The 26,730-nt window shown below is 39.9% G+C and overlaps 1 protein-coding gene across 1 annotated transcript in view; it reads left to right on the forward strand.

Annotated features, from left to right (window-relative positions):
* LOC150078175 (uncharacterized) overlaps positions 1-26,730 on the forward strand; it is a 136,116-nt gene that overhangs the window by 61,907 nt on the left and 47,479 nt on the right. Inside the window, exons 5-8 of the mRNA XM_090384693.1 lie at positions 1,361-1,544; positions 13,031-13,129; positions 20,765-20,875; positions 23,113-26,547. Coding sequence (XP_090240819.1) covers positions 1,361-1,544; positions 13,031-13,129; positions 20,765-20,875; positions 23,113-26,547 — 3,829 coding nt within the window. The remainder of the gene's footprint in view (positions 1-1,360; positions 1,545-13,030; positions 13,130-20,764; positions 20,876-23,112; positions 26,548-26,730) is intronic.

Raw genomic sequence — 26,730 nt, forward strand, 5'->3', positions numbered from 1 at the left:
TTCCCTGTCTCTCTCTCTTTTTTTTAAGGGGCCCAATATTTTCTTCTGCGCCCGGGGCCTCAACCGACCTTAATCCGCTCCTGGTATAGGCCCAACACCGGACATGACTATATTTACCAACTAACATAGAACCTCTAACTTTAAACCATCGGCAGTGACATTCGACACCACGGGTATGAAAGCAGAGTGAAGAACTTGCCAGCACGCCCACTGACACTCCGACATCCAGATTAAAATTGGATTATGCGTATAGCGAGATGAACGGAGCCACATTCCTCACCTAGACTGATTTAAGACAACGTAAATACTACCTCTTTTTGGAGTAAGACTAGCTGCAAACCCAATCTGGGGTAGAATTATCTGCTAACTCCTTTGGGAGATAGGATTGATTCCGCCATACGGATCTCTTATAACGATCTAATGGGAGCACCTGTTTCCCATAACTCTTGGATCTTGGAGCTTCAAACTCTAGTAGGCTCCCTTTCTTGCTACCTACTACCTTTTAAAACTTCATTTCGACCCACCTTTCTTCGCTGTTTACTCTTTAAAAATAAAAAATAATAATTTTTATTTTATTTTATTTTATTTATTATTATTTTTTTTGTTTGTTCTCCGTCAGAAAGCGAGACAACCCTGGCGTACAGCCTGGTATAGTGGACAGCCTGGCTCACCTCCTAGCGGTGGTGGCGGGCAACGTATAGGCCCACTAGGGGTTCTGCGGCCAAGTAGCCAGAATACTACACACCACACTTTTTTCTGGCTTTTACAGTGTACTGTATTTCTTCACAAGAGTACTTATGGCGCAGATGTGGGAAACCACCTGTGCGCCTTACTCAAACACTATGCCACTCTGATACAAGAAAGCAAGTTTATATAGCTCAGCTAAAAAAAAAAAAAAAAAAATCATCTATCCGCACGTCTATCCCGCAACTATTCTTCCTCAATTTTCTTTATGCCTCCACTGTGTAGTCTGAGCAAGCGGAAGAATACCATTAGCATTGAGCTTGCTCAATTTATTCAAAGTCTTAAGCACCTCGCAAGTACCTAGTCTTCAGACACTGCAATTTGCAGAACTGAAGCCTATCTTATTAAGAATACCATTTCGCTTCCTTCACCAATTTCTGCCCTTTTCTACACCCCTTCCAGCAGATCTACATTCTTCCTAATATGTGGCCTCCAGACCTCTATGCAATACTCAAGATGCGGCTTAACCGCTGCCTTATACAATGGAGTAATCACTTCCTTATCCTTGCTAGCATTAAATATTACACCGTAGAATATGCTCCTACATTATCCTATGCAATTTAGTAACATTCTATATAAATTGAATGTTTCGGGTTTATATTTCTTCTCGTTTCAGATAATCTCCGTGTCAGGTGCTCAGTTCCAGAGTCGTCCTCAGCAATTTGGACCAATAATGGTCCAACCTGTGGACAGAGTGCTGTATCCATACCCAAATTTGGATCTGGTCGGCCAGGCCAAACTAAACTACAACCGATTGTATAGCTTATTAGCATTAATTGGTGTCACTAATCAACTATCCAGTAAGTACTAATAACTTCTGTTTTAATTTGCAAGTACCAATATAATTATAGTCAGTAACAAGTGAGTAATATATAAAACGCTTATGTCGATCCCAGAATTTAATTTTATTTTAAAATCCTGGATATGGATGATTTTTTTTTTTTTATTCTTGATAATTTAAAGATTATCAAGAAAACCGCATCAGAGCCATTGGCTGATTACATTATGCACTTCGCTACCAAATTGGATAACTCAGTATGTGATTTCTAATATTTGGTTAAGGCTGTATAATAAGACCGTATTTTACCTATAAATGTGTCCCCTAGTAATCTAGTGTTTACCTAAATGGCATTGATCCATGGTAAACACCATGACTTATCTAGGAGTTGCACCACGAGTAAACGATGCTTCTCTTTGACAAGTACAGGATCATTCTTTAGTTCTGCCACCCAGAATTTTCGCTATAAACCAAAAATGAATAAACTTAGGATTATGCAGATTGATTTCTACATATTTTACACTTTTATCTGAAGAAACAATATGCAAAAGGTGCTGAAATGTGTCCCATCCTCGGATGGACACTTAGCTTAAGCACGTGGCGACACATATTCTTAGACATTTAAAAACATATCTTAAGTAAAATCACTAACGGACATAGCAATGTCTTGTAATTCCGGTTGGGTGTTGGAATTGTTTATTTTAACGTGTTCCATAAACCTTCTCCACAGAAAGAAGGCAATTGAAGTAAATCTGGTAATCTTGGCGGCCAATACCCAATCCAGTTATCGATCTGTGAAAATAAGATTCCACCACGGCATTGAAGCTGTAGAGCTGCGGGAAATAGTACCATCCTGTTTGATCAGCCTTAGATACATTCTTAATTATCTAGCTGTTCAGTATCATGACACCATACTCCAGACCAAAATCTTTTGTGAAAAGAGTGGCTCCTCGTACGGTATGTGCAGATTTTCAATAGCTCATACGTATATTTTGGCAGTTACCAAATCCACTTAAGTAAAGTTGATGGAAAATTTCTATCTTCTTCATCGCAAAAAGAGAATTAGAACCTTACAGGCACGTCAAGAATGTAGCGGACATTCAATAACGCTCATCATATAAGATAGAAGGGAATGATACAGTAAAAGGAACTTGATTAATTTAAGTAAAAATGGATTAAAGTTTTACTTAGCATAAAAAATATGTATAACGGCCATTAAATGGTATTAATCGCCAAGCGTGCCCCGATAACTTAAAATGTATTATGCCTGTAGAAAAGGTGTTCACGGGCCAATTTTCATGTAGTGCAGGCTGAAAAACGCGGAATAACTCATGGGAACAAACCCTGCGCCCTCCGCCTGAGATCCGCTAACTACAGCCTCTAATAAAATGAAAGCGAACCTTGCAGAACTGCAAGATAATGTCACAATTCTACACCGGAGTAACAAAGACATTAAGCTTATCCTTCTCTACATCTTCAATAAGATCGAACTGAATAAGTTCGAGAATACGAGGGACATTTCAAACCTTCTTAACGCGCAGGAACTCATTAAGATGTATAAAAACGTTGAGAAAAAATATTTTTTATTATTTTATTATTATTTTAGGGTTGCCCGTAATTAAATACATTAACCCGTATTTGTGTCTGTAAATTGCGTATGTTCTATGGTTGATTTGCCTGTTTTGCTGGACGAAAAAACCCCAGTTACTGGGGAGAAAAACCTTGCTATCTACGCCTGAGACCAACTAACTCAGCCACGGAGTGAAAAAAGCCCATTAAAGTTCCTCGCGTCATCGACGGGATTCGAATCCAGGCCTTTTCCACCCGGTGTGGGGAGGACGGTGACGATACCACTGTGCTACCCGCGCAGACAAAAACGTTGAGAAGACTAATAATGTGCTAGTTTGTCCTGATTGTAAAAGGAAATCTGGTCATGTTCTTTCCTCCACTATTCCCAGGAGAAATGATTCCGCTGAGATCCCGATCGTTATCACTCATCGGGCCCAATCTACGTGTCTCCGACAGCCTACTTCAACTGACAAGGACGAACTTTTTTCTTCCCAGGAACAACATCATACACACTCAGAAGATAAGACAACTGATGAATGCCATCTCACAAACAAGAGAAAAGGATGTCACCCTCCCCACTCAGTAATAATATGTCACCATTCAAGAAACAAACGTTTGGAGCGAATAATAATTATCAACGCAATGATAGATCTCCCTCCTTCTCACAACTCAAAGTTTCCCAACAGCCTGGAACCAATATATAGTTCGGGCAATTCAAAAAACACGTGGAGCTACCTCAGTATCACAGTTCGAGCCAATTATAAAAGCGTCATGCATCCTCAAAGTTATGGAGAAGTGCCTTCTTGCCATCTTAACCAACCAGGTTCTCCCATGTAAACCACAATTTATCCATTATGCACTGAAATGCAGGTCCACTATCTCCAATCTGCTGGCAACCACTAACACCATTCTGGAGGCTCTACAAGACAGGGAAAAGATGGCAATTGTGTATCTAGATATCCAGTCTGCTTTCGACTGCATTGACGTCCAGCCCTTCAGCTATGTGAGAAGGGATACCAGATTAAAGGAAATATTCTTGAATTCTTAAAGTCACTTCTTACAACCAGGGCTCTTCATCTGACGGTGAATAAAAAATCCTTCGCTAGGAAAGTCAGTGTAGGCGTTTCCCCAGGGCGGAGTTCTTTCTGGGCTCCTCTTTACTGCTGCTATCCACCCATTCCTGTACCAGGAAACTGATTTTCTCAGCTACGCAAATGATTTGAAGCTCCCCTATCGGATCCATGGGACCGACCAATCTGAGACTGCTTCCGACACCATCATCAACAGCCTAAAAACTCTTGTTACTTAGCACACCATCATCAACAGCCTAAAAACTCTTGTTCAGTTCTCTCTTCAGATTAACCCAAATAAATCTGCACAAATTGTGTTCTCACTCATATCACACCCAACTCAACTAAACCTGAAAATCCATGGAACCTCCAGTAATCAAGCACAGAGATCTCAGGGACATCTTTGACCCTAAGCTCAGCTTTAAACACCATGTCGCAGATATTCACAACAAGGTCTGCCGATCCAGATGGCTTGCCAAATAACACCTCCTTCATGTCACAGAGTCTCAGTTCACCCTTCAATATCTGGGCGTCGGCAGCAAAAGCCACTCTAAAAACCATCTCATCTGATGAGTACTGACTTCTTTGGTGGGTGCTTTTCAAGCACAAGCTTCCACCCCTCACACACTTCAGAAATGACCAAACTTCTAAACTACAGAAAAGTCTCAGAACGGATCTTCACCCTCCACTTACTCGTCACCATTAAAATGATAGCGGATGAAATCAGTACGGCAAGTTTTTGGCAGATTTTTAATTGGAGAATCCCCCCGAAACCCTTAAGGCCCTCCCTTCTTTACAGTCCGTGGCGTGGAGGCTCAGGAAGGGCGATAGATTCCTGCCAATGGAGATGCTCCAAAACGTCCAAGATATGGATGCTGAGGACAAAGCCTACAGAAGACGTATCATCAGGGAGCAGCTCTCGTCTTCAACCGAGTGACTGTCACTGTTTTTCCTTGATCGGTTTGTTGATATTGTGAAAAAAAAACTGTTTTCATGTGTTTAAAACTTATTTATTTATTATATTTTTGTTTTGTTTTTAGAGTTTTAGTTCGTTTCTATTAGCGTTTAGCATTTTTTCTGTTATGGGCATTGCATCAAGCATCCATGTAAAATTTACTTATTTTCGCTGATTGCAATAAAGATATTATAAACTTTAGAAATTCCACCAGTTGACGATAGACTCCAAACGAGAGACAAAAGGTGATGTATCGTGCCGACTAGGCTGCAATGGAGAGTTACCTCGCATTGAAAATCGTTTTGTGCATCCATCATATGTAGCTTTAATCGTTTAAAACTATGATCCGCAATGGTTAATGGTATTTACAATCTGGTCTATGACATTCTGTAGAGGTTGTCAGAATCCAAGCATGTGGTGCAAACAGCAGCAACCAACAAATGTCCTCCTCTGACGTTCAGTGGGTAACTTTCAGTATTGAGAGTATAGCGAAAGATTCTGGGAATATTAAAGACTCTTGCTGTATATTATTTGTAATAAGATGTTTCCGTACAGTTATTTCAACAGGTTCCCACTTTTTGGAATGCTGCTGTTTGCACCACATGCTTGGATTTTTATGAATGCAACACTTGGAAAAGCGTTGAAAATAGGGAATACATTAAAAATATTTGCTACAAAGGTTTTCCCGTATAACTCAGTTATAGGAAATAGTTCGAACTCCTACTACTGTTAATATATTACTGACATAGATCACGGTTATCTCACCTTTGTGTACGTTCTTTCCTTAACAATGCAAGGCAAGTTTTTATAGGATAGACGTTTTAAAGTTGAATTAAGCTTATTAAACATAAGTAGGTTAATTTATCACTAGTTCCATTCATCTAAAATGAAATCTGTGAAAAGTGAGAACATATTAAAAGAGCAGGGTGATGTATACGAATAGACAAGATATTGTTCAGAAAAATCACGAAGACATTAAATGAGTGATTGAATAAGAATAAAATAAGCACAAAACTCGATAGTTTCCACTCGTTTGGAGAGGTCTACGTTTATTCCAGCCGATCACTGAAGGAATTTCTTAAAGGCCTCTTCGATCGGAGTTTTATTTTCCTGATTTCAGGCCGAGGGAGTAGAGTTTCCTCTTCAGTTATTCAGCTTTTTCAGCCAGCACAACATGCAGATCTGTTGGTGAAAACGCGCATGTACGATAAAAAAAAAAAGCCACGAATATCGGAACCGGTGTACTATGACCAAAGTAGTCGATGCTCCATAAATGAAGATTTTATAATGATCTGTACAATGAAGATGCTTTTATAATACATGTGTGAACTGATCAGTCACTCAGTTAGGCCATTTTCAGTATACAAAGGGTACTAGGAAAGTTTTGCAATACAGCTTTGTTTATTTAATTTTTTCAAAGTAATTTCCTCTACATTCAATACACCTCTCCATCCTCCGAAACCAATCTTTAAACCAGTTCTGCCAAGTTTCACTAGGGAGTAAAGCACACTCGTTGTCCCAAGCCCGTAGAAGGTCCTCATCACTGGAAAACCGCCTCCCTTTTAGCTTCATTTTCACATGCGGGAACAGTGCAAAGTTGCAGGGAGCAAGGTCTGAACTGTAGGGAGGGTGCTCGAGAAGTTTCAGTCCTGTCGTGGTCAAATATTCGGTGCAGGCTTTGGCGCGGTGAGCTGCAGCATTATCGTGATGGAGGTACCAGGTGTCCATTCTTGACTTTGGCCGCAGGTTCTTCATAGATCCAATGACTTTAGGCAGGCATTGTTCAGTGTACCACTTAGCTGTGACTGTCTTCTGCTTGTCCAAAACGACACGTTCCACAATTCCACTCGATTTGAAAAATACAGCTATCATTTTCTTCTTTACAGATCGGGATTTTCTGACAATTACGGGTGTGTCGTCATCATCAAAGACCCAAACTTTGTTTTGAGCCTTGGTCGGCAGATCGTAATAGTACAGCCAAGTCTCGTCACCTGTCACGATGTTGTTCACATACCGAGATTGTCCCTGATCAAACTTTTTTAACATCTCCCGGCACCAAGTCACACGTCGTGTCATCTGCTCTTCAGTCAGTTGATGCGGCACCCAGAGAGAACAAAGTTTCTTCACGTGCAAATGATCTTGCAGAATCGAACGAATTGCTGGTGCATTTAGGCCCAAAGTATCCTCTATCTGTTGGTAGGTCACTCGCCTGTTTTCGTCAAGCATTTTCCTCACAGCAGTAACGTTTTCCTCCGTAACTGACGTTCGTGGCCTTCCCGGCCTCTCAGAATCCTCCAGAGTGAAATTTCCCCTTTGGAATTCTCTATACCACCTGAATATCGTTGTACGATGTGGACAATCATCATCTAGTGCAAGAGTCATTTCTTCTAAGCACTGGTCTATGGTTAAACCACGCACGAAATTATACCGCAAAACTGTCCTTATCTCATTTCGTGACCACGATGCCATCGCAAGCACTTTACACTCTCACTACTAATGAATAACTGAGCCCATCGACTTGGCGCAGCGGCTACTATGCACGTATGAACATGTCTCAACATGCAGCAACAAGCAGCTTCCTGTGATTCATTGTTGCGTCATATTGCAAAACTTTCCTAGTACCCTTTGTATGTATATAATAATAAACCGGTTTTTTTTATTTAGTAATGTTCTGCTGGATGTATTACTCTTTACATTCTTCATCCTTATCTTTTAAACGTAAATTTTTATTGCGTTGAACTTACTGAGGTTGACAAACACTTTCGATCCCAAGGGATTTTTATAAGTGTTTTTTCGCACCACATCCAAGTTGGCAAGTGTCTCACAATGGTTGCATATTTTGTTTTCTCTTAGAGACTTCAGTTTTTCATCCCGAGAAACGGACAAACCGACTTTACAATACACGCAATTTTTTTTAAATATTTATTTTATTTTCTACTTCAACTTTACAGAGAAGTTCCAAAATCAAATGAAATAAATAGATAAACTAATAAGCAAAGCAGATTAAAACAACAGTAAATTAAATTCTAATAATACATTAAGAAGCTGTACAATCTTGCTTCTCTTTCTTCAATGTTTTCTGTCCGTCTTCATAGTCGTCGAGTCTCCTTTAGGTCTCTTAGTCTATTAGATCTCTCTAATGTTTCATTAGCATTTCTTCTACATTTTCTCAAAGTTCTTACACGCTTCAAAGTTCTTCAGCCATTTTTACACTTCTTAAAACTTAGAACGGTTTTTTAAATTGAAGACAGATGAAATAAACAGATATCGATAGCTTTCAGGCATAGGTTGCCTTTCTTCAGCCGAAAAACGTTAGTACAAAAATTAATAAAGAATGCCCAGTATGGTGGTCATGCGAGGTGAACGGGTGCTGGCAACAATTAGCAGTTGGAAAATTTGGGCAGCATACCTAAACTTTTTATATATAGAGAGATTCTCTGAGGACAATTGAAATTAATTGATTCTAATAAAGTTCTGGTGTCTATTTGAGCATTTATAATTCTGAAAAGTGGGGTCGGCAATACGCAAAGGTCTGTCCAGCTGAGACTTAAACTTATTTAGGCTATCAACCTCCACTACAAGGGATGGAAGTCTGTTCCACCAACCAACCACCCGCTGGCTAAAGGCATCTAAATTTAACTTGTAACAAAGGTATCGGGTAAAATTACGTTTAATTTGTTCAATAAAGAATATACCACAATATTTATATAAGGTTATAGCGGTGATATCACAATGTTTATAATTTACATACAAAGTGTAATGACACCTCGTGGCTTACCTCTTATTCTAAATATCAACATTTTGACGTGACGCTATGGAAAAAAACCCGACAATTCCTTCCCATAAACATAAATGCCAATGAAATTTCTTCACTTGTTTCCGAATAAAAATATTCACAACGCGAGATGCAATTTGCAAAATATAATGCAAATAAATTGGGAGGCTCGCAGCATTACACAAAAATGTGATGAACTGCAAAAAATGTGAATGAGCAGACAAGTGAAAGTGCTCAATAGTGCTACGAGTATCTCCCAAAGACAGCTTGTGTATGAAAAAGAAGGTGCCTCTACTAAGAATTTTCATTAATCTCTATAATTGAGTCACTCAAGTCCAAATGAAATTCCTGGGCACGCCACAGTAGAAGGAAGTAAACATAAGGCAGGGAGCGAATGTTTGAGCATACTTATGAGGAGGGAAAGAGGAAATGGGTTAAATATTTTAGTGGGGGAAATAATTACAATAACGAGAAAATAGCGCGCGCTGTTAGATGGCATTATATCATATAAATATGAACAGTAATTATATAAGCGAAAGAGATGGAATTTAGGTAAGGTGGGGTGAAAAACAGTACTTTTAGCTTAGGGAAACGTGACTGACCTTTCCAAAGGTTGCTCATTAATCACTCTTCTCCAAAGGAAAACCTCAGGGAAGCTTGCTAAAGTCATAAATACTTCCCTGTTTTCCCATTACGTTTTTAACTAAATAGTTTTAATTGCAAAATTAAGCACTTTCTAATAACGCAAAGTTTATATTTAAGCAAAAGGACCCCCTATCAAAATGGTACTGCACTCTCAAATAACAAACCAAAAACGTGAATCTTGTACAGCTTCAGATGATTGTTCTCCTACTATGCGCCGTGCTCAGTTCAATAAACCTAATTGGGCATTGCTTCTCCAGCGGTCGTGACTAAGTTTCTTTCTTCAGATCGAAAATATAAAAAAAAAAATCATGTTTAAATCTCTGACAGTTATCTTAAATCCCACCCTCCACCCCACCATAACTGGAAAGATATAAAGAAAAATTAAAATGGAGAACTCGTCCAATAAAATTTATCATTTTCTAAATAGCAGAGTAGACTCAAGAAGCCACACCTACTAGCACGGGAAAAGATTTTTTTTATCAAAAATTATGAACTAAAATCCGGGACTTTTTCGAATATCTCGATAAAATCATACTCAGTTCTTATAATCAAAAGAGCGACAGTATCTTTTTTTTAATGTGGACACATTTTTTTTTTCACTCTCAAGAAAAGTATTCATTTATCATGGTTGCCTTCTGAAAAAGCAACTTAAGTCGTATGCATATATAGTTAAAGAACGGACAGTACAATTATTGCGTTGATTTAGTAGTCCTTTGCATTATCTTCAACAAAACAGGAGCTATTTGCGATTGCCAGCTTATGGTCATAGTATCTACGAGAGGAGACTTCTTGAAAGTCGGCTGTTCGAAGCTGCATACCCATTTGAAGTAATGATTACTTTTCTGCAAAGAAAGCTGGGGAATTTCAACAGCCGTAATGGGTTCCACCCACAGGATATTTGAAATATGTTGTAATGACCTGCATTAAAGAAAGGCTAAGTACTGTCAAATTGGTCGATGAAACCATCCCGGATACAACCCTTATTAAGCAACAGATCGTGACAAATATTCCACGAAGCATTCAGACAAATCCACTGTTAGAAAAAACACAGTAGATGGACACTCCTACCTTGAATACAAGTCAATGTCATGGTCATTGCTGTGACAAAAACAGTAATTGAGAGGCAAATAAAGATGCTGTGCTTTATCGTTTTCAAGAAATAGTGATTGTGGTATCTTACGCCACCAGATAACCTGCTGGTGATGTAATGTTGCGTAATGGACAAGTCCGCTTTAACGATGATGCCCCAAGTGATGTCTGTAGTCACGCAGAAATTCAACAAATCCTGACAATCACATATCGTTATGTCAGAAAAACACTATGGAGTACCATTAAAATTCCTTCCCCAGTTATTGGTTCGCTTTAACTTATATACAAGGAATTTCATCTGGTATGTAGAACCTTTAGTCAGAAAATTCCTAACATCGCAGAGGAACAAATTCAAGTTACGAAGCAATTTTAAATAGAATGATCGGACTTACGAATTTAGAAACAAACACATGTATGGAATTGGAGAAACTCGGGACGACACTTCACATATCACACATGACTTGAAGTAAGGATTCAAAATGCGAGCAAAAGATTCTTGACCATTGTAAAGGCAATCCTAGGCTGTGTCAAATACAGGTGTAAAAGAGGAGAACGACTTCAATAGGTTCGAATGCGCACCAGCACCAACTGGCATGCTCGCCATATAGTGATGAGAACCGTATACTATGCCATATCAGTCGTTTCCATTATTTGTTCGGCAAACACAGTTATATTATAGTTATAATCCTTGAGTTATAGGACAGAGGGCCATGTCTGCCACTAACAAGGGTGTTAATGTTTATAATTAGCTAATGGTAACCTGTTTAAAAATTGACATAACTTTATCAATCTTAAATGATATTTATAGTTAATTAATCTATGGTAATCTCTCCTAATGTTCAAGTTGATTAGGCTGTTTATATTTAGTATATAACAGTTATGAATATAGTTCGATAACATATGATATCGATTTTCTCCCAGTTATTTGCCGATGATATAATTGCGTGAAATGGATACCACTGAAACAGCAGAGCGGTTATGCCTTTGTTCAACAATTTTCAAAAAAAAAAATAGTGCTTCTGGACCAAAATGACGTGTTTAGAGTTGACTGTTGGTTGTGAGAATGAATAGTTCTATCTTTTTTTATGTCAGCGTTTTGTAGTTATTAATGGCAAAAAAACTTATTTAAATGCTGACTTTTTCTTAATATGTAGTCATAGGTAGATAGTCTTTGATCACTTCCGATGGATAGTTTCAGATGCCTATTTCAGCAAAAATTATTTCTGAGTGCAGAAGAACGAGTATTTATTTATTTGGTAAAAGAAAATGAGCTTATCCTACTTAAAAAAAAAAATAAATTAAAACTTCCAACCCAAGATCCTGATTTCCTCCCCACTCTTTAATAACTCTATTTAGTCAACACACCGAGGCCTTTTCAAACCGGTCTCAGATGGTGATATGGGATATTTTGACTTGTTTGTTTCATTCTGCAGGTATACTAACTGGCCTTGGCACACTCGAAAAAAATTATCAAATGTATCATATAGCTACTGATGTTTATATTGAAATTAATGCTTCTGAGAAAAGAAAAGAACCATAAAGTAGTACAATATCCATTATACCCTCAAAGGTTTTCGAGCACCTTTCTTCGATCGTTCTCGGATCACTTTCAATTAATTTAGGTGTAGTAAGCAGTTGACAGTAATCTGGAGTTCCACATCCTAACGATGTTCCAGTGTTCTATAGTCTATACCACCCGGGCCAATTCTGCAACTACGTTTTCGTAAAATCAAATGAAAATAAATAATCTTCAGATTATTTATTTTCATTTGATTTTATTTTCTGATTATTTATTTTCCTTTGCGTAGCAATAACACCCATCACGCCAGTTACTAGAGGTTTTATAGCGAAGACAAGGATTGTAACTAGATGGCACAATTTAGATTCGAGCTCTAGGCTTCAGAAGCAAATTTCAGGTGTAGATGCTGTGGCCTGGAGCTTTATTGTGCTACACACATCACTATCACCAGTCTCCAGATATCGATGTGTGTACTAAAATATACTTCCGCAGGGATAGTATGTTCCACATACTATCCCTGCGGAAGTATGTGCAACAAGACAATGTTGTTATTGTATTGTATTGTATAGGAAGAATTGGTATGCTGTGCAACATTATGTAATAACAAGGACGTCGGAAATTGAGTGTGCTCAAAATCTTAAAGCGCACACGCATGTATGTGTACTTGCAAATGGGTGTAGTGCGAAACCTATGTAAAAGTATAATTCAAATTATTAGAAATGCAGATCATTCGCAAATAATATGATAGTGGTGATTCTACATTCTAAGAACCACACTATCGATCGTCAGTTTTGTTTTAGAATTATTTGTTGATGCATATATCTGTTACTTTAATGGATATTAATTTGATACAATGCATATAACAAATTCTTTTTTCTTTCGCCAGGTGGTACTTTCACTATCTTTGCCCCAACTGATGATGCCTTTCAATCCTTACCACAGCAAGTAATGGACACGCTTATTTCCAATATCACAATGCTGAGAAGTAAGTACGATTTAAATCGAACGGCTATTATAGTAAAGTCCAATTCTGTACGCAGGCGCGGTGTTTCTTTTAAATTTATTAATCAATTAAATTTATTAATTTGAATAATTTTTTAAATTAATCAAAGTGCATTGGGTAGCGACCAAATATAACGAGTTCGGGTAGGTGGCACCGTTGTCCCTTCTCACACGCCCCTGCCTGTCCCCGTTATTAGCACAGTAACAACGACCAGCGCCTCTATGTCAAAGTCAAATCGAAAGGAGCTTTAATGGGCATTTTCAGCCATATGCGTATGGCTGAAAATGGCAATGATATTTACAAATCTCTTATCAAAATCCATTCTGTGGACATCATTTTACAAGTCTTTTTTAAGCATCTCTTGGATAATCTCAGTACTGTGCGCACGTAGTTTTTCCTATTAATCTAAGGCAAACTGAATTTATTCGTCAAAAAAGAGACACCTTGCCCCTTTAAAGTTGGCTGTACTGTCGAATGGCAGTTTCATTTCATAAGGATTTAGGTAAAATATCTTGTTGTTTACCATTATCTATCTCCCTTAATGAACAACTTTCCCTTTCAAAAAATTGCAAATGATCAGTCAATTTTAAAGTTAGAAATTGTAAAAGTGTAAAGGTAACTTTAACTCAATTATCTCAAATATCGAATTAAAACAGTAAAAAACAAATTCCTGTAAAAGGAAATTAAAAAATAAAAATAAGCTATAGAAGTTTCCAAAATCAAAGCAGCACACCTGATTTATAACTCTTGTTTTTGTGTGTTAAACACCAAAGTGACTAAGACTATGAGGTGTCAGTATATTGTCTCTAGAGTAGTTTTTTCTTCTGTTGGTTTGCTTCAGGAAAAGTGCGAATTTCTGGAGATCAAATTATGTAATCCTTGTTCGAGACCGACTAACCGGGCCACGTTATGGGGGGGGGGAGATAAAGAAAAAAACAAGAAATTAATTATATGAAGAGAAAAAATAATAAAAATCAAGAAAAAATGTGGAAATATAAACAAGTAAATAAAGACAAAAAATATATTTAAGAAATAAATATGTTTAAAAAAAGCAAAAATAGAGATAAAAAACAAAAAATTGGGTATATAAAGAGAAATAAAAAAACTAAATAAAAAATGAAAAGAGAAAAAATAATACAAAGAGTAAATAAAAATAAATACAAGAAATAAAGCTGTTTAAAAAAAGCAAAACGAAAAAAAAAAAACATTAGGACCACCAGAACCGCCTCCTCGTGCGGTCCTCTGGATAAGGACAAATGGTTCTGAAATTTTCAATTAGGGAAATTTACAACAGCAGAGCATGGTGCCTGTTTAAGGATTAAGAGAATTTACTACTGGGAAAACTTATCATTATAATGTTAGGGGAGTTTACAATCGCTCGTTTGAAGATTCTTGGAAAATGCTCACAACGTGAATTTGTTGCTCCCACTGAGGAGGCCTGATCTGGAAATGTTTTTATGGTATCGACTTGGTCGTCAGGCGGCACTACATGGAACCATCGTATATCAATGTTCTGGACAGTTCTGTGTGCACACAATTTAGAAATTTGCAACGCTGTGGAAATTTAATAAAAGGACCCTAGCACCTTTAGGCATGACAACATCCCAGGTCACGAAGCAAAGCATGTGAACTGTGGTTTGAAGAGAATAATATCGGAACATTGCCATGGCCTGAACCTAATTGAACAACTTTGGGATGAACTGGAACAGATAATTAAGACAAGACCCCGCTCTTCATTGTGGAGCTGATAGATATTTTGAAGAGGTAGTAGAAAAGAGTACCATTAACTTTCTACAAAAATTAGTAAAAAGTCTTCTGCGTCGATTTAAAGCAGTCATTACGGTAGACACACTAATAATATCAAGAAATAGTAGTCTTGTTCATATCTACAAGGTTTCCATGACTTTTGGTAGGATTATAACGTATATTAAAACAGAAAAAGTGTAACCACACTTTTTCCGTTATTTCTTATAAGGGATATGCTTGCTTAACATGATACATGCTTGAACACATTACTCACATTAAAATTTACTATAGTGCCACTTCTAAATTTGTGGAAACACCATGTGTTCAATTCCTCCTCACATTTAGGAATATATACACCGATGAGCCAAAACATTATGACCACCTACCTAATATGATGTTGGTCCTCCACGTGCAGAGCCAAAACAGCTCGTACCAGGCGAGGCGTGGACGCTACAAGATTTCTAAATGTGTCTTGAATCGTAACCAGCAGGTCCTGTAAGGTCCGTGGTTGAGATGCCGCAGATCGGAGTTGCTGTTCCAACCCAAACTACAGATGCTCGATGGGATTGATGTCTGGGGAATTTTGAGGCCAGGGCAATACCTGGAACGCTTCCTCGTGTTCCGCGAACCAGTCTCGAACAATCCTGGTGGTGTGGCGTGGTGCATTATCCTGCTGCAAGACGGCCCCGCCAGAGTGCCATGAAAGGGTATACCTAGTCAGCAATGATGTATAGATAGATATATTTGGGACTAACGGCTCCTGGGATTTCTCCCATCGCATATGTACACTGTATCGGACAAGCCAAGGATTTAAAAGTATATGGGTCATGTGATATGTAACATATTGTGCCCTTGTTCATACGGCCTGTTAGCCGCCGGGCCCCTAATGGGACCCGACGTTACCATACGTCGCCACGGGGCGGCCGGCCAGGTGTTACCTATATAGTACTCTGGCGGTTCTTGCCACCTTATTTTCTTGGGATTTAAGTGACTAGAACCTAAAAAAAAGGTGCTCGCGGTTAGTTATTAGCGTTTGTTAGAATAATTTAGAAGTTTGCGAGGGGCTATACGCTGAAATAATATTTTCTATATGCCTAAATGGGTCGGGCAAGAAATGCTGTGAAAGTCAACAGTAAAAGGGGTGGGAAGACCTGAAAACTGGAGAGAAGAAAAGGAAGTAAGGAGCCGATAGAGAGGGTGGCCCCGCGATTGCAGTGGAGCAGGCCCGTGCCCCACCAGATGGAAGAGATTTGGGGAAGGGGAGCAATTGGAGGAAAAGCCCCCCCCTCTTCCCACGGGAGGGGAAAAAAGCACCGTTCAAGAGAGAAACAGTGTATGATGAGTCATATGACCACCGTGGATGTCCTTTAGTTCAGGTGCCCAACAAGGCAAGTGAGGTTCTTCTGGTCTTCTGTGGTGTCTAACCGAGTTGAGTCACAGTCTTAGTTGTGTTTCCATTACTCTGGGCCATTGAGGGATGGCTGTTGTCTCGTGATTGATATTGTCCCTCCACTCAAGGGAAGAGTAGGATCCGTTGTCTTGTGAACAGATTTTGTGCAAAAAGTGTGAAGGCTTTGTAGGTCTCTTCCTCTTGCAGAACGATGTCCTCCTGGTTTCGAAGAAGCGAGTGAATGTTGGTGTATAGTTGACATCTGAGGTCCTCGCAGTGGTCACGCTCGTAGACTAGGTGCTCCCAGGACTCCTCTTGTCCACAGGAGCACCATGGAGTAGCTGAGATTCCAAAGTCATATAGCCTCTTTCTGAATGAGCCATGTCCAGTCAATAGATAGGTGGTTTGGAGTCTGGGCGGAAACCAGGCCGGGGAGATGGATAAACTTGTTCGACATCCGGTATAAACCGCTTGGTAATGGAGCCTTTGTTAGTGAGGTTCCAGCAATTTTTCCATAGTGATTTCACGTGTTGTAAAATCCGCCTGTTCTCCACGGTTTTGGAGTTTGCTGGGTCTGTGGTGAATCAGACCTGGTACTTCTTAGGGTACCATTTGACATCTCTAATAACAGGACACGGACCTTACAATGAGAAGCTGCACGGATTCGGACTCACTGAGGACCGCAACTGTACGTGCGGGGAGACAGAAAGCTGGAACCACATAGTGTACGTTACACATACTGGAACCACAAAGCTGGAACCACAATATGAAGACCTCAGAGGGGTACTTATAATAAAAATAAGATACCTATCAAAAGGATTGGAATCCCATTTCATAGATACTGAGGATGAATAGAGAGCATTATCTCAGTTCGCACAAGACCTCTTCGTCAGGAGAAGGACATTAATCACCATCTACAATGACTAACATCAAGTACCACTATTGAGACACCAGCCAGGACAATGTAAGGGCTGAAACTAAAGATGAGGGGCACAAGGACGGAGCTTGCCCCATGAGTGAAGAAACTTGAAAATAGAAATGCAGCAGTAGCTGCCAATAGTCATATGGCGATCTGAACAGGGCATTCTAGCCCCCTTCACCTTTATATCTACTTCCATGGGGGGAACGTTTTCGTCCACCCCTCCTTTCCACCCCATATCTTCTACTTTGGTGGGGCAGGGGCATGCCCACTGAAAACTGGGGCTACCTAGCCGCTGAAATCTCAGGAAATTAAGCGGCAGGACCTGCCAGAGTGAAACAGACTACTGGATTCCTGATCTGCCTCCACGGGGCGTAAGTGGGGCAACGTTGGGCCTCAGTAGGGGCCCAGCGGCTAAATGACCAGATGAACAACGGTACAAGGCATCACACATATACAAAGTCTTTTCCAGTCAGCTGGTTCACCCACAATGTAAACTAGGGCTCCTCTGGGCTCTAGGCTTTCCCCATCTCACTAGTTTACAATGTAAACTAGGGAGATGGGGAAAACCCCTGGTGCCGTTTGACCCTAAACACACTTTACACTAGACGGACCTCTTACATGAATTCCTACCTTTCTGACAGAAACATCAAAGTAATAGCACCTTTCCGAAGCCTGACCAGACCGGTCTGCAGGGGCTGCCTGCCGGGATACGTCCTAGGGCCACTCCTGTGGAACATCGTATTCTACGAGTTCCTGGCCCTGGATCTGGGTGAAGTAGGCTCACAAGCGTTTGCCGACGATCTTGTCTTAACTATAACAGCGGACTCTAGATCACAACTTGAAGTTCTTGGAAATCAAGCTATTACAAAGCTGGGCAAAACTGCACACACTAGAGATTTCCCCCACTAAAACCAACTCAATCTTGTTGAAAGGGGCCCTCAACATCAGATGACCACCACAAATTAAAGTCGCAGATACCACAGTCAAGCTGGCAAAACACATGAAATGTCTAGGTATCATACTGGACTCAAACCTGTCCTTCAAACAGCACTTAATAAATCTAAAGGATAAGATGAGAAACTACGCTGTATGCAGGGATTGGGGACTAAACAAGAAAACCCTATCCCTGTATTACAAAACTATATTTGTCCCTGCTGTAACATACGGAGTCCCAATATGGTTTACTAAAGCGGGAACCACCGTGAACAAATGAAACTTGGAAACAATCCAGCACAACATCCTCCTAACAATCACCAGTGCTTGCAAGCAACACTGTAAGTACCAGCGCTCTACAGGTCCTGGCGGGAGCCCTTCCCATGGACCTCGAGGTGGCTAAATGCGGATTAATGTACCTCTTAGCAAAGGGCACACGGACTACATTTGAAGCATTCACGCTAGACCCCACAAACAACCACAAAAACGAAAAGCAGAGAATTGTGGAATACCTTAAAAGAAAATGGCAGGAAAGATGGCAGGAGACAATCAAGGGAGAAATCACACGGCGTTTTATACCCCGAGTGGACAAAACCTGCCCCAAAGTGGTTCTACCCAGGGTTAAACACCACCTTTCTACTGACGGGCCATGGGCCGTTTAAGGCTAAACTAAATGCACTTTGAATAACAGAAGATCCAACGTGTACCTGCGGTAATATAGAGACATGGCATCACGTAATGCGCGAATGCTATGAGGAGATGAGCACTACGCATCACCAGAATACGATATATACCAAAAAACAATGAACAGCACCTATTAGACTCGGAAGAAGGGTACACTGCACTCAGCCGCTTCGCACAGGACATCTTCAACAGAAGAAGAACCGAAATAGCCATCCACATCAACTCAAACGAACAATGACATAAACGTAGGGAAAGACCACCACTGATAGAGGCAAACCAATAGATGACATCCACGACTAAATCCATAAATAACCGGCCAACAGAGCGGGACAAAAGGCCACCAAGGAAGATACCAATGACGGAAACCCACGATTAGATGAGTAACAAAGGGACGTGGTCCTAGGAAGGACCTCCAGACAGACATACAGCTGTCACGATGCTGACGCATTATTGGCGAACTGGACCTGCACCCTTGCACGGTCCTTTTTCACTCCAAATCCTCAGCGGGGTGGAGGTGATTATCTCATAGTCTCTTCTCCCGCCACCCCTACTTTCTCTTCTGGTGTGGCATGCATGCCACACTGAAAACTGGGGTCGCCTTCCCTATTCTACCTTTCTCTTCAGTCTTCCCCCCCCCCTTACTCTTCCTATACAACACAGCGTATGCCCCACACAACAAAATCTAAATATACTTCCCAATTCTGAAGGCCAAATCTCGCACCAATTTCTACGTAAATCCTGGTAGCGAACTACCCCACGGAAAAGGGGAAAAAAAAGAAAACTTTTTTTTTTTTTTCAGGCCCTAGCTACTGAAATCTCAGGAAATTAGGTTACAGGGCCTGCCAGAGTATACAAAAATTTACTGGGTGCTTGTTCTGCCTCCACTGGGCGTAAGTGGGGCAACGTTGGGCCTCAATAGGGGTCTAGCGGCTAAATGGCCAGAGGAACGACACACAACACAATTCTTCCATACCCATACACTTTTAAATCTCTGGCCTAGACAGTGATCTGTTACACCCACAATGAAAACTACACGGAGATGGGGGAAACCCCTGGTGCCGTTTGATACGAATAGACTTTACACTTAGACGGACCTCTTTGATTTCGGTAGGTGGTAGACGTCAGAGTTCCCAGCAGAACGTCGCCCAAAGCATGACACCGTCGCCACCGGCTTGTTTTCGTCCCACGGTGCATCCAGGCACCATCACTTCCCCAGGTAAACGACACTCACGTACCCGGCTGTTCACATGGTGCAACAGGAAATACGATTCATCGGACCAGACGACCTTCTTCCAATCACTCAAGGTCCAGTTTCGATGCTTACGTGCCCATTGTAGGCGCTGTCGTCGGTGAACCATGATTAGCATGGGCACTCGGAGTAGCCTGCAGCTACGCAGCCCCATTTCAGCAGGGTTCGATGTACTGCGTTGTGATACATTACTCCCGTCACCAGCATTCCAATTACCGGCGAGTTGCGCCACAGTTGCCCTTCTGTTGCCGTGCACCATCCAGGAGAGCCCTCACTCATCTCGAGCATCAATGAACCGTGATCGGCCAACACCTCGCTGGCGGTTCGTGGGTTTCCCCTCCCCAGACCACTTTCAGTAGGTACCAACCACGGCTGACCGTGAGCATTCCACCAGCCGTGCCGTTTCGGATATGCTCTGACCCAGTCATCAGGCCATTAAAATTTGGCCTTTGTCAAACTCGCTTAAGTCCGCTGCCTTTCCCATCTGAAGACAAGAGTAATACTGATTAACGAAGCTCCGTATCAGGTGTTTTTTATACCGTATCTCGATCCGCGTACGCGCTGTAGTTCACCTGCAGTTGCTTCGATTTGCATTTAACGACTCGCTGGTCATAATGTTTTGGTGTGTTGCTAGTGTCATGAAATTTCATGTGTTTTTATTATTATTATGAGTAATTGCGAAACATTTTTTAGAGGTTGTTCTCAGCCACATTGTTCCAGGAGCTTACTTCAGTGCTGCTTTAGCGAATGGATATATGCTTAAATCTCTAGGAGGGGTACCTTTGACTTTTACTTCTCGAAGAGGTAAGTTCGTATGAATGCATATCGACTAATGATATGGATATGCATAATCGATATCATTAGTCCGCTTGTAATTTTGGATGCTTTAATGGTCTTGTAATAGCAATCTTGTATTTCAGGATAAAGCTTTCAGGTTTTAAACTAACTATAATGTACTTGCATGTTTTGGTTACTTCAACTGTTGCACAAAATGAATCCTTTCATCATTGTTAACAAAGTTGTGAATTGATTTTTCCACTGATATAGTACAAAAGAAAGCTATACATATATCAAGTAAAGTGATATAGTAAAGTTAGCTTAATATTTGTTATATCATGTATAAAATGCAAATAAATCGTAATTATAAAATGCTTAACATCAATATGATATATAAAATTAATATAAGAGTAGTGAACATATAACTCTAATACTATGCATTTCGAAAATTTTTCTATACATATAAGGCAGAAAAAGTCTTAACTCCAAAATTGGCAAGTCTGACTTCGCGATATTGATCAATATCTTTTGGATAAATTCCGCGTTTTTAGTATTGTTTTCAAAATAATTTGACCAATTGCTTGACTGTGTTTATCGACAAAGATATTTGAACGAATTGACATAAGTCCTTTCTCATTTGAAACTTAACTAGTTGTGTCAAACTTTAGTGAGGAAGGTGGGATATAAAATATACTTATCCTTGCTGAACGTAAACAGATTGAGTTTTGCGAATTCGGGTGAAAAATACTTTTGATTTCATTGTGTATTCATGAGGAATGAATAGACAATATGGCGGATGCGCAGAAACGAATGTTCTCGGTTCGCGCATAAAAGCTCATTTTTTTTTCTTATGAATCATATGTTATTACTATTTTCTAACGCGCCTAAAATGTAACACACTGCGTATATTAATTAACTTGGTTTTCATATTTTGGGTGAAACTTTTGAATTTTATGTTAAAATTGAACTAAGTATTACTATTTAGACTATTACAGAAAAAGTAAATACTAATTGCCACGAATAAGATGGAGAAAACGAATGCTACAACAATCGAAAGGTATAATTTTGCTATCTGAGTACCAATATTCAAAATAAAATAAAATCATAAAGAGAAGAAAAACAACAATCCAATCCTCACCTCCAGCAGTGCAAATGAGCGACTCCTCACTAAAGCATGAGCGACACTTTTCATAATAAATAAATGGAAAATAAGACGGACTTAATTTCTATTTATTTATTTGATTAATTTGCACTTATTTGTTATGAAAGTGGCACTTATGTTTCCGGTGAGTGTGAGGGTGTCTCCTTGGGTGGGGTGCCGTTTGTTTGCACTGCTGAGAGTGAGTGTTGCTTTTCACTTTTTCTTATTTTGATGGATTTATTTTATTTTGAATATTGGATTATCTGAGTATCCAAATAGCAGAATCGCACTTTGTAAAGTATATCTCTAATTGTGTTAAGTTGCTGCATTTGTTTTTTAGAAATTTGTGTTTATACTAAAATTACCGTTTATGTTTTGCAACTTTTAAATTTAAAATTTTCCTAGCTATCTCTCTCCCACCCTCTAAGAATAGAGAAGTTGTTCTCCGTCTTCGTTTTATTTTATAAACATCATCATCGATATACCTCTGAAATGAATATAAACCGACTTTATTTGAAGGAAAGAGCAAAACGAATACACAGTGGTTTCATTCGATGTTTGATCATCAATACACTGCACAACAGTTACAAGACCAGCGTGTGTCGCGTCTTCTCACACACCCGTTGTGTTTTTTCTTTGAATAAAATAGATTTATATTGTTTCAGAAGTACACTGTTGACGTTTTTATTTTTAAAGAAAGGCTGTTTTCCCACTGAGGGGGGAAAGGGGAAAAATTGATTAGGCAAAAGTTATATTTAGAAATCGTAAAATCTAAATAATAATAAATACTTAGTTCAAATTCAAAAATTTCAGGGCCAATAATACAAACCTAAAAATAAGCGTGCTAGACTCTACCTTTTAATTGAATATAGTGGAATATATTGGCTTTTCATATAAAATATAAAGAAATTTAAAATCTACGAATCCCTTATACAGTTATAGGAATTGTAAATTTCCATGTTTAAATTGTTCACACTAGTGCTCTCTCTACTGAGAATAAGTAAATTGTGAACTGTTTCTGCCGAGGAGATTTTTTCCATTTCAATGTTTTTGGGAAATGGGATATAATCAGTTAGAAGTTTTGTTTCATTTCGATGCTGTCTCATGCTCCTTTTCTTTCTAGGCCTCATCCTTGCGAATGGAATCCCAATAACCAGACCAGACATCGTTGTTACGAATGGAGTTATTCATGCCCTGAATAGGGTGCTCATACCTCCTGAAGTTATTGATGTGTGCCGATGTATGCCTCGCTTACCTGGTACCTCTATCACTCCTAAAGTCCCAAAACAGCCGCATTTTACATATGCTGAACCAGAGTATTTAGCAGAAACAACCCCACCAACTATACCTGCAGAAACATCAAGTGCACCTGAAGTAAAAACACCAACGCCTGAAGGAAAACCCAAAATCACACCAGAAACCATGACCAAAGAAAAGACACCTAAGCCACCAACTATATCTGAAGAAATGACACCTAAAACAACACCAACTACACCAGAAGAAATGACACCTAAAACGCCAACTATACCAGAAGAAATGACACCTAAAACGCCAACTATACCAGAAGAAACAATGCCTGAAACGCCAATTACACTTGAAGAAACAACGCCAACTGCACCAGAAGAAACGACACCTAAAACAACGCCAACTACACCAGAAGAAACCACACCTAAAACAACGCCAACTACACCAGAAGAAACCACACCTAAAACAACGCCAACTACACCAGAAGAAACCACACCTAAAACAACGCCAACTACACCAGAAGAAACGACACCTGAAGCGCCAACTACACCTGAAGAAACAACGCCAACTGCACCAGAAGAAACGACACCTAAAATGCCAACTACACTAGAAGAAACAACACCTAAAACTACAGCAACAACACCACCAACTACACCTGAAGAAACAACACCAACCACACCAGAAGAAACGACGCCAACTACACCAGAAGAAACGACGCCAACTACACCAGAAGAAACGACGCCAACTACACCAGAAGAAACGACACCTAAAATGCCAACTACACTAGAAGAAACACCTAAAACTACAGCAACAACACCACCAACTACACCAGAAGAAACGACACCTAAAACGACGGCAACTACACCAGAAAAAACGACTCCAACTGCACCTGAAGAAACGACACCTAAAACAATGCCAACTGCACCTGAAGAAATGACACCTAAAACAACACCAACTGCACCTGAAGAAATGACACCTAAAACAACACCAACTGCACCTGAAGAAATGACACCTAAAACAACGCCGTCTACACCTGAAGAAGAAACGACACCTAAAACAACGCCGTCTGCACCTGAAGAAATGACACCAAAAACAACGCCGTCTACACCTGAAGAAGAAACGACACCTAAAACATCCCCAACTACACCTGAAGAAACAACACTTAAAACAATGCCTACACCTGAAGAAACGACACCTAAAACATCACCGACTACAATAGGAGAAACAACACCTACACCAGAAGAAACGACACCTAAAACTACCCCATCTACACCTGAAGGAACAACACCAACTACACCTGAAGAAACAACACCCAAAACCCCAACTACACCTGAAACAACAACACCCAAAACTACACCTGAAGAAACAACTACACCTGAAGAAACGACACCTAAAACATCACTAACTACGCCTGGAGAAACAACACCTACAATAGAAGAAATGACACCCAAAACAACGCCTACACCAGAAGAAATGACACCTAAAACTACACCTGAAGAAACGACACCTAAAACAACCTCAACTACACCCGAAGAAACGACACCTAAAACAACGGCAACTACACCCGAAGAAACGACACCTAAAACAACGGCAACTACATCGGAAAAAACGACACCTAAAACAACGGCAACTACACCCGAAGAAACGACACCTAAAACAACGGCAACTACATCGGAAAAAATGACACCTAAAACAACGGCGACACCTAAAACTAGACCAACGACATCAGAAGCAACGACACCGGAAGAAATTACACCTAAAACAACGGCAACCACGACTGAAGAAACAACATCTAAAACAATGGCAACTACACCGGAAGAAATGACACCTAAAACAACGGTGACACCTGAAGAAACGACACCTAAAACTACACCTGAAGAAACGACACCTAAAACTGCACCAACTACACCTGAAGAAAAGACACCTAAAACAACGGTGACACCTGAAGAAACGACACCTAAAACTACACCTGAAGAAACGACACCTAAAACTACACCTGAAGAAACGACACCTAAAACCGCACCAACTACACCTGAAGAAACGACACCTAAAACTACACCAACTGCACCTGAAGAAACGACACCTAAAACTACACCAACTACAGGTGAAGAAACGACACCTAAAACAACGGCAACAACACCGGAAGAAACGACATCTAAAACAACGGCAATGACGACTGAAGAAACGACATCTAAAACAACGGCAATGACGACTGAAGAAACGACACCTAAAACAACGGCAATGACGACTGAAGAAACGACACCTAAAACAACGGCGGCGACACCGGAAGAAACGACACCTAAAACAACGGCGGCGACACCTAAAACGACGGCGGCGACACCGGAAGAAACGACACCTAAAACGACGGCGACGACACCGGAAGAAACGCCGGCGACGACACCGGAAGAAACAACACCTGAAATGACGGCGATGACACCCAAAGAAACCACACCTAAAACAACAGCGATGACACCTGAAGAAACGACACCCAAAACAACGGCGACAACACCAGAAGAAATGACACCTGAAACAACGGCAACGATACTGATTATTTCTGAGGCAACACCAACAACTCCTGAAGAAACAAAGACAACTCAACCCAAAGAAACTTCTCCCAAAACATCAACAGCCATTGAAACCACATCTATGAAAACACCAAAGACAACAGAAGCTGCACCTGAAGAGACTCCAAAAACCACGCTAGCTACCTCTGAAGAAATGCAAGAAACAACACCAAAAGCCCTTGAAGAAACACCCAAAACAACAGAAACTGCTCATAAAGAAATGACCACAATAACTATATCGCCAAAAATAACTACATTTGAAGAAAAGGCAAAAACATCAACCATGCTCAAGGAAACTCCTAAAACAAAGCCAACTGCAGTTCCTGCATTGCCATCAAAATTGCCTAGTATTTCTGATGGTACTCAAAAAACGCCATCCAAACTTGAAATTACATCAGAAACTTCTGAAGAGACATCAAAAACTCTAGAAATTATGCCAGAGACTGTAGCTGCAGAATTAGAAGAACCAACTACATCTTTTCTGATTGGTGGTATTTCATTCACCACAATTGTTGGTTCAGCTTCCCCAGGTGTCACTGAGGTTAGAGAGCTAAAATTTGAACCTACCGAGTCATCCATTATTGCATCAACTGTTCAGCAAACAACTCAAATAAGTGGAGAAAAAACTGTTGAGCAGATCATTCGTGCTACAGGACAACAGCTACCAGATGGAACAAATGCTAGTTTTAGTATGTTCCTAGAGTTTCTTCAGAAAGCAGGCCTATCAGATATCATAATAGCAGAACCAGGTATGTTACTATTTAAAGCATGAAACTGAAGTCTTATATTAGATCTAAATATTTCATCTCATCACAAATGTCTTGTTACTTAATCATTCAAATTTAAACTTCTTTAGGGATTAAATTAAAACTAAATTCTTGTGAAACCATGTAAATAAAATTAAATGTTGAGTAAATTTTACACTTAATGTT

The sequence above is a fragment of the Mastigoproctus giganteus genome, chromosome 11 (assembly GCF_048544385.1).
Source record: "Mastigoproctus giganteus isolate SK-2022 chromosome 11, ASM4854438v1, whole genome shotgun sequence".
Classification (NCBI taxonomy): domain Eukaryota; kingdom Metazoa; phylum Arthropoda; class Arachnida; order Uropygi; family Thelyphonidae; genus Mastigoproctus; species Mastigoproctus giganteus.